Here is a 10,054-nt window from a genome sequence, read left to right as displayed (position 1 = left end):
AGACTTTAAGACTTTTTTAAAACTGATATGTCCCTGTCTAACAATACAGTTAAATAATAATTTTTCTTTTGCAAGGAACTACAAAAATTTGGATTGTTGATTTTGCATTAGGTAATTTGAAACAGAGATAAGGTAAGTAATGGCTGATTTCAATATCCTTACAGAGGGTTTCATTAATTAAACATATGTTCAGATCGCAGTCATGAACATCGTATACAATATGTACATATATGTATATGTATATGAACCATATTTGTTAGTTGGATGGATCGGAACTGTTCGACTGCTTTTGGTTATATCTTACCAAAATTTTCCAATTTAATAATATGGTCGTCTGTTTGAACTTGAACTCGTAATTCTGGAAGCCAGAAATAAATAGAGTATAATCCAATACAACATACAGTAAAATGATGATCGCATTAAAATTTAGAAACAGATTAATTTCATTCATTTAATAGAAAAGTAATATAGAAAAATACTATCCGCATCGGAAAGAAAGATTTTAGATATGTGCACAATATTTTTTCCGTGTACGTTTCTTGACATTTAATGATGCAATAAGGCCCACGCTGTCGGTTTATATTTTATTCTCTCACGCCCGCCGATGTGACTTGGATTTCAATATCTTCCTCTCAGGTACTCCACACATACATCTGATAACAGTAATTTGCGATTAGCATTTGATTAATATGCGAACGTGGCCGACAATTGAAAAGACCGATAACTTGTTTCCTGCGGCTGCTGATTGGGCAGATTGCTTGATTGGCTGTCATGCATATGGATGGCCAGCATAATGGTATGGCCAATATGCATAATTCGAAATCGGTCCCAGTCGCTGCCACATTCACATATCGACGACAGGCAGATTGTCTCGCCCGCGGCTCATTGAAATGCGCACGCATGCGCAGACTTCGCCGCCTTCCAAAACCGGCTCTTGCTTCGTTTTCGAATTCACTCGATTCGACTCGACTCCACTCCAAGCAAAAGCGAGTCGAGTTGAATCATCCAACAACCAGTTCAAACGAAAGTGAATTGAGACCGAGACTGCGATTGTTTGAAGAGTTAGAGAGCAATATAGCAATATAGCATCCGATCCATCGTTCAGGGGGCCACACCCATCAGACATCGGTGCTGGTTGTTTCAAGTGATGCGGAACCTAGATTGGTCTTTACCAAGTAAATGTATGTCAATTTACTTCAGTTTTTCTTTTTCTATGCCCCTCCTGTGTACGAATTTTTGCAACCGTAAATCACAACAAGAGAGGATGCTATAGTCGAGTTCTCCGACTATTAGATACCCGATACTCAACTAGTGAAAATGCGAACGCGATACTTTATAATTTTTCTGCGAAATCGATAGATATTGGGGAATAAAATGAAAAAAAAAAAATAAAAATTTGTTCATAGGTGTGGGCGTAACCGTTTTGTACGTTTTTTAGAAGAAAGGAGGAGTGAAACGAAGAAAACTCAAAACGTTTTTCAAAAGTATGACGTGGCAGTTTTGGGCGCGCTGTGGGGCAATGCTTAGTCTTAACATTCTAGCTTTTATAGTTTTTGTTCGTACATACGGACAGGGCCAGATCGACTCGTCTATTAAGCCTGGTCAAGAATATCTATGTATACTTTATTTGATCGGAATCCCCTCCTTCTACCTTTTACATACTTTTCAACGAATCTAGTATACCCTTTGACTCTACGAGTAACGGGTATAATATTCACAGAAATTATTATATGGGACCACAGTGAATATGTTGTTTTAGTATTAAGCATTTAGTAATATTTTGCCATGTAACATAATTTTAATAGCAAGTTGCAGAAAGGATAAAGTCTTTCTGACCCATTGGCTGACTATCCAAAATGTCGATTGCAGCTGTGGATGCGGAACGTTTTTCTGATTTTCGATTTAAGCTTTAATAAATGATCAGTTCATGGGGAAAAATAATTATAATTATTCCAAGTAGCGCGAAGATAAACCCCTCTAATCATTTGATTTATTTCGACTTATATGTTGCCATGTGTTGAACAACAATGAAAGTCTTCCCAGAAATCCAACCTTTTACATTTACTTTATTCTTTTCGTGACTCCAAGCGCGGTCTTGGTAGGTCTGAGTACTATTTGGTATGGCCTGTCTCCTCTCGAACCTTTTTCCTCCCACCCACTTTGAGCCAGTGAGCCACTGAGTCGGTGAGCAGTCGCTGAGCTTGATCGAGTGGTTTTGGACCGAGATTGTCCGAGGAGTGGAGAGTGGCGGCGCGTTGGTTTCTTGCAATTTCTTGGCCAGGCGTCTCGATCAGTTGGTGGTTTGCATTTGCGCGTTGCGGACGTCTCGCTTTTACTCGCCCGCCCCGATCTTCCTCTCTCATACACTCTCCTTATATCTCGTTCCGGAATCGGTATATATATACTTCGATCCGTACACGCAACCGTAATCAAGATGTTGCGGCAGTGTCTGGTGGGCGTGCTGCTAGTTATAACTGGTGCTAATGGTAAGTTTTGGGCACGACGACGACAAATCCACCGGTATATGTCTAGTTTCCGCATTCGCCATATATAAGTACAAACATGTATATATGTTTCTGTTTCTGTTTCTGTTTTTTTTTTTTGTTTTTTTTTTGCAAATTTTGTTACTGTGCTTCGTGCTGCGAGTGAAAGAAATCAGAGAGTCCGAGTTTAGTGCTTTAAATGAAAAACTGACTACTTCGATTGGGAGCTTCGCTTCCTGTACGAATTAGGTAATTTCGCCAGCGGGTTTCCAACTGGTTTTCACCCCGTCGACATGCAAGGTCAGCTGTCCTGTCGGGAAACTGGTTGGCTGGGCATCCAGCTTGGGGCGACTCCACTCTTCCCAGTTGCGTAATAAAAAGTCTGCCAACCGACAGACGACAAACTGACCTCCAACTTGATTAGCGGCAACTTTGCCGCTCTCGCTTGGCTAGTCGCTCATGCTAATTAGCAATCCAGCAAGTAAGCCAGCCATCGGCAGACATTTACATACACAACAAAAAAAAAACCGCTAGCACCGTAGACATATTCTGAAGATTTAAGGACAAACTTAAATAAATAAAGTAAAAACGTTACAAATCGCATAGTCATGAATCGAAATTCTATTGTTTCATTTGGTTTATTTTTCGAACCTGTACAGAAATCACACATATGTATAGACAAGTGCCAAGTGCAAATTGACTATTTAAGCTTAGGACGCGTTTTCCGCAGTGTAGCTCGCATATCGAAAATATCTGCAAGATGAACTTCATGAATATGCAGATCCTGACGAGTATTTTCCGCATAGATTTCACGGTCAACTTTTGCTTTCATATCTGACTCGCAGTCTTGAATTAATATATTTTCTAGAGACCAGTCCTTACATTTGGACATTACAGCATCGCGATTACTGGTTAAGTTTCTTTTTTCGATTTCACTTTCTTCAATGCTCGACGGGCGGTGAAAAACGTGTTTCGAAAACAGTGTATATTGCCAGCATTATGTAAACGCCGATGTATGCTTTATGAAATAAGCCGTAAAAACAACGGGAATTGGAAATACCAATCGATTTAATTTTTTCCACTTTTTGGAAGCTCCGATCAGATGCTGAGCTTTATTTACGCAACTTGATTGGGACATTGATTTTACTTTTTTTTTTTTTGTTTTTTTTTTTTTTTTGTTGGCCGGTGCAAGCGAGTTGCATAATTGCTTTTGGTGTGCGATGAAAAATCTGCCAACAAGCTTATCTAAAAAACAAAAAATATTTTCATTTTATTAGCACACTATTGCACAAGGGGCAAAATATATATTACCGAACTTTTGTGCTGAGTTTTTCCTGGTATTGTGAAATCATATACAAAGAAGTGTTTACAACACAGTAAAACTGTTTCCATATAGAATGTGATTTTATTTATAATGTTTTCTATTTGTTAAATGGGTGAAATATTGGTTTTCATGTTTGGGCTTTGCTTCACAGTTCATCTCTTTTGAAGCCGAATAAGTTTGAAATTGCGATATGCAATGTTCATGCACGCTAATTGCCGAACAATTTTAAAAGACATAAAAACGCAGAAATTGAAAAGGACAAATTTTCATATCCTAAAGGAAAAACCAATTGGCAGGGAAAGGAACTTATCACTCTAAAAGTGATACGCTAATTTTCCACTTTTATCTACTTTTTTTGAGTGAGCAAAAAGCGAAATAAACCTAATTTAAAAATACATAAAAACAATTTGGTGGACCTTGAAAATGCGGTTTAAAGGGGGAACATGATCGAACACATGAGCACATTAAACGCAAATTTGTTGACCAAGGCAGGTGGCTTTGGCCATTACACACTCGAAAAGTGAGCACCGAGATTTTCCACTTGTTGTCTCTTTCGCTCGACCCTGTTGATGTCTCCTTCGCGCTGAGCTAACCAAATCGGGATTATTTACAATTTAAGTGCTGTAAATTCAGGAAAGCGGCACACATTGCGGCACACACTGAAAGCAGCACACAGCGCGAAAAAAAAGGCAAATGTTGCAAAAGGAAGTGGCAAAAAAACATTTAAGCTGCATAACGCACACACAGAACGAATACAGACACATGAACAGGCGTGAAAAATGAGGCGCAAAGCAGCCACAGAAATGCGTGAAAAATTACTTGAAAATACCAACGGATAAACAACAACAAATAACAATTGAAAGCGTTTCACCAAATAAAAAATAAACAGTTGCACAATAAAGGGACAGCTGTGTTGGAACGGCGCGAAAGAGAGAGAGGTACGATACGGAATGTGTAAGCAAAAGAAATGGAACTGTGTCAGCAAAACGAAAACTGGAATAAGGCTACACTTTCATGGAAGATATAATTAAATCCAAGCCCCTTTTTTTAACCGACCGCCTTTTATTAACGTTATTAGAGAAATCAAAGAAAACGCTAGGAGACTGAATTAAATGACATATGTAGATATATACAATGATAAAGCCAAGTACTAAGTAAGTAAACGGTGTCAAGTAGACACCTTTCTTAAAAATCTTATAATTTCATTAATGTCGCCATGATAGACAGATGAAAACTATCGAGAAGAAGAACTACGACTGTCATTTTTTAGTTCATTCAATGATTCTACTTTTTGCCTACGCTATTTAAGTATCTTATTCTTTTCAAAATCGGCAGCGATGAATTAAATATAACCTATTAAAGGACCTTTAAAATATTAATTGCTTATAATTACATTACTGTAGAAGAAGCATTACATTTTAAACTCAATTCCAAAAAGATCAAGAACACAGTTTCGATATGATATATCGACTTTATATATGATATATTGACTTTAAATTATTTTATATTTAAATTGAATTTAATTTGCCAACAGTCCGATATGTACCCTTCTCGCTTTAAGATTTCGCCAAAATGTTAAATAAATTATGGCCAGAGAAAAATAAATCACACAGCAAAAACAATGGCAAGGAAAACATCAAACGCAAAATAAAAAAAAAGAGAGAATGCTATAGTCGAGTTCACCGACTTTTAGATACCCGTTACTCAGCTATTGTGAATGCGAACGCGAAGTTTTATCATTTTTCTGGGACATCAATAGATATTGGTGAATACAATGAGAAAAAGTTTAAAAATTGTTCAAAAGTGTGGGCATGGCAAGTTGGGCGGTTTATGGGCGTGGCAACATAAATCAACAAACTTGCGCTGCGTATTTGCCTCTAGAATCTGTATCTTCTAATCTAATAATCTAATCTTCATACAGACATGGCCAGACATATGGTCGGCTATTGATCCTGATCAAGAATATACAGACTTTATATGGTCGGAAAAACTTACTTCTGCGTGTTACACACTTTTACTCAACGAGTAAATGGTATAAAAATAATGAGATTTTTCCAGCTCTTCACCAGCTCTTTTTTTTCCGTTTTTTGTACTTCAATTTTATTTATTTTCTCGCCCACATTAAATTTCTCCAAAGAAAAATGTATCCTTTTGAATGTTACGGTTCTCGGCATACTTATAATTATTATTTTCCGCATTGGCAATTTCTTAATTAAGGCCAAAGAACAAAAAGCCATTTTTGCCATTTAAATAAATGTGCAATAAATTTGTTATTAATAATTTCTCCGCAATGGTTACAAAAATTCGAATGGCACTTATATTTGTTAAATTTTATTGCCTGGAAAAGTGTCCCTAGACCAATGAGACATAAGAGGCGTGTTTATTATACATATACAATTTTTTGGCCTTATATAGTAAGTCATTTTAAAAAACACATTCTCCAAAGCATAGTGTCTATTAATAACTGGGCACTTTTTTTTACTGTTAACCATCGTTTTGTGCCAAAATACTTCTTTTTTTTTTAAAAGGGATTATGCCATCAAAGAGTAAGCTTCCAGTTGTACTTGTATTCATTCGCTTCCCTCGAAGAACGATGCACAATTCCCGCTTTCGGGGCAGTTGGCTGCAAGTATTGTAGTTTCGTACTGCTTAACTTTTAAGTAGCTCCCCCCACTGAGTTGAATTGTTCCATTCAAGAATTCAGGAGTTCAAGTATTCCCACTGCCTGAGCTTAACTATAACAGGCTGGGCAAAATGGTGTAAAGAGAGGGGAATTAAGCCGCTTAGAAGAGGACGCATCATTAGCCATGACTTCGGATCTAATGCCAGGGAATTGGCAAGGTTTATGGACAAGGATGTGGGCACGGACCGGTTAATAAATATTAATTAGCCATAATAATTATAGGAAAATATTTCTGCCTGCACTTTTGCACTGGCATATAATTTTTGCTAGTTTTTCAGCATAATATTTGCATTTGATTTAATTCTGGCATTGTTTTGTTATTGCTTATTTTACACATTCCATTTAAATTAACTGCCAATTTTGTTGCTTTTTACGCCGCATTGTGGCCGCTGCTGTTGTTGTATAAATGTACACATAAATAACCATAAATTGACCAAACACCAACCCTCAAATATTTTAGCAAAATATTTCCATGTTTTTTATTGGAGCATAAAAGATGCTTTTGTTTGTATAAATTTAAGTGGCCCTTTTTAAAGTTACTCACTTATTGTTAATTGTTATCAAAAATCGCACAGAAATAAAAACTCGCTCAGGTCTGTAATAAAAGCAATACATGTAAAGCCTTTAATAATTCGGGGATGAAGCTGTGGAGTCCCCTATCTATTGATGGATGGTACAGATGCAAATAAGATATATAGTATATATATAGTATATAGATATATATAGTATGTAAGGCAAGTTAAACGCTTTTCAAGGATATTTGTCTACTCTTTGACGAGAGACGTGTGTAATGATATTGGAATCAAATGGTATAGTCATTAAGTTTCAAGTTTAATTTTTATTTATTATTCCTGAAATTAGCGTAGTAAGAAATTAGTAGTAAGTTCAGTAATTTTGAATTCCAATTTGATAAAAACGTTTGATTAAGCAGAAGGGCAGACGGACTAATATAGGTAGTATGATTTGAATGCTTAATTGAATATTTTTATTTGAGCTGAAGTATTCTCACTCTTACTTCGTTTTTGAAATAAAATATAATATATATTTTATTAATAATAATAACAAAGAGATCTAACCACTTCGCCGTCATCCAATAAGTTTAATTTTGTTATTTTCGGCTTATTCGGCTAAGCTATCAATTAATTGCCATTTTCGGTATCGCAACAATGAAAAATCATATAACTGACAAATAATTATAATTATAATGGGAAATATACATAGAAACGCCACGTATAATATGCACAGCAATTGTGTCCAATAATAGTTTTCATTTAATTAATATTTAGCCTCAAAATGGATATGTTTTATGAATAATTTAAGCAGCAGTCAACCGGGAAAGTGGGCGTCATTATAATCGTCGCCAGATCTCATCGATTTCCCCTCAACATACAAACATTTTGGTCAAAACACGGATTTAGGAAATGAGAATTGTGTTCAACTTCTGCTGTTTGTTGTTTTAGGCCTTTGTTAATCTAATGCTGTTGGTCAATTTGTTTTCATTATAGTTCAACTTGCCCCAGACTTGCTATATAGGAGTTGGAATTAAAGATTCAAATTGAAAATATTTTTCGTTATTTAGTTTTTCTCGCTTGTCTTTTTTGTGCATTCGCTTGTCACTCGATCAAAACGTAAATCGACATTTAATTATAAATTATATGTTATCCCATCCCACCTTGTGGTTTTTTTGTATACGCCTCGCCGCCAAAGCTTCTGAGCTTAGATTTGACTCATTAAAAAAAAAAAAACATACATATATAGTAAAATTGTTGTTTTATTTATGAGTCGAACTAATGTCCCGTCAGTTGACTAAGGACAACGCCAAGAAATAAAAAATAGTTTTTAGGAGAAATAGTTTCACGACTTTATTCTTTGGATCTCAGCTTAAGACTAAAAATCAAATGCAAATTGGATTGAGGAGAAGCCTCAGTATTTGAACAATATTTGTATTTCGGGAGAGCCTCGCTCTTGGGTTCTTAAGATTAGGTAGCGTTGAAAGAGGGCAGTCAAATCTGCTTAGGTCAGGCTTTAGGATGTTTACAAGAACGGCTGCGCTGCCAAAGATAAACGAATGCTGCGCAGCTGGGATACGTTATGGAAAATTACTAGAGTGCATTACTGATTTCTTTGAAATAATGGAAGTGGCTGGTTTGGACCACCCAAATACGTCACTCCCCTTCCCTTAAAGAGAAGCCTATACTTGGGCTGGGATTGATGGATATAGTGTGGGAAATGGAGTTTCTTCTATTTCTGTTTGTTGTGGTGTGTTTTGATTTTGATTTTTTCTTATTTTAAGTTTTGCATACAGCATCATAAATGGTTTAAATGATACATATCTTAAATATGAGTACAACAAAATTAGTGCGATTATTACAATGATCATTTGTATGTAAAGTGTAATATTGTTCTCTGAAATCATCTCAACAATGTCGTTGTGTTTTACAATTTTTATTTTTGTTATATTAAGTGGTGTGTATAGTGGTGTCAAATCTATTTCTGGTTCTAACAGATTTTCACTTAAAATTATATTATTGATTTCTATTTTGCATTGCGTTACTCTTATCATTTTGTTTCCTTCTATTTTTATTTTATTAATTGAATTTTGGCAATTTTGGTTAAGAATTGTTTGGGTTAAGTTCCAGGTTACAATTGTGTTTGGTTCTATGTATTTTATTATTTCGTTCGTGTGTACTGGCTTAAAATTACAAATTGGATTTAAGTGTTTAATAATATTGGTGACACATTCATTTTTTACTTCTTTATTTTCGGTATTATAAACTTTATTTTCTTTTTCAAAATATGATTGTGTGTCTGTGTAATCGAGAGTTTATTATTTTTCTTTTGTTTTTTGAATTGTGTTTTGTAGTAGTGCGTAACTCTATTTCTATTAGTGATTTTGTAATGGTCAGGGTCTGTCTGTTCTACATTTTTGGTTGGTTTAAATGGGTTTTCTAATTTGCCTTTCTGTAGTGGACCTTTTCTGTAATTAGTGTCAATATTAAATTCCTGTCTGTCTTCATTTATTTTGTCTATTTTCTTCTCTTTAATTTTTTGAGTGTCTAATATGGGATGCCCAGCGTATAAGAAAATTTGAGCAGGTGTCTGTCCAGTAGTGTCATGTTTAATTTTATGGTTGTATGTGTAGAGGATTGTTTCTATCTTGCTTAATTTTACTTCTTCATCATCAGATGAATTGATTATACGAATTTTTTCATTTATTGTTTTGTGTAATCTTTCGACGTCTGCTACCCCGTTTTTTGCTGTATTGAGCTGTAATTCGACTTCTTCTTCTTCAAGCCATCGCTTTAAAGCTAAACTGGAGAAAGCTCCGTCTCTGTCTGCCTTTAATAATTTGGGTTTACCTAGTTGATTAAAAATGCGCATTAATGCGTTTCTGCATTCTATCCAATCCTTAGTTTTAATTTGCTCAAGTGTAGCGAATTTAGAATAAATATCAATGCAACTGATGTAATGTTTTCCCTCAGATGAATAAATATCTACTACAAATTTTTCTCGGCAATGTTCCGGGTTGGGTGTGATTTTTAAAGGCATTTTGGTGTTTCTATG

At 35.4% G+C, this 10,054-nt stretch overlaps 1 protein-coding gene across 1 annotated transcript in view, besides 3 other annotated features; it reads left to right on the top strand.

Annotated features, from left to right (window-relative positions):
• Nucleotides 1-1,252: 1,252 nt before the first annotated feature.
• Nucleotides 1,253-1,711: a mobile genetic element.
• Nucleotides 1,712-2,288: 577 nt separating this feature from the next.
• The window catches only part of Cda4 (Chitin deacetylase-like 4), a 49,077-nt gene continuing 41,311 nt past the window's right edge, over nucleotides 2,289-10,054 (top strand). Inside the window, exon 1 of the mRNA NM_167788.2 lies at nucleotides 2,289-2,486. Coding sequence (NP_728468.1) covers nucleotides 2,435-2,486 — 52 coding nt within the window. The 5' untranslated portion in view covers nucleotides 2,289-2,434. The remainder of the gene's footprint in view (nucleotides 2,487-10,054) is intronic.
• Nucleotides 5,461-5,844: a mobile genetic element.
• Nucleotides 8,247-10,054: part of a mobile genetic element that runs on past the window's edge.

This window comes from Drosophila melanogaster, chromosome X (genome assembly GCF_000001215.4).
Source record: "Drosophila melanogaster chromosome X".
Lineage (NCBI taxonomy): Eukaryota > Metazoa > Arthropoda > Insecta > Diptera > Drosophilidae > Drosophila > Drosophila melanogaster.
This window is presented reverse-complemented; position numbering and strand designations above follow the sequence as displayed.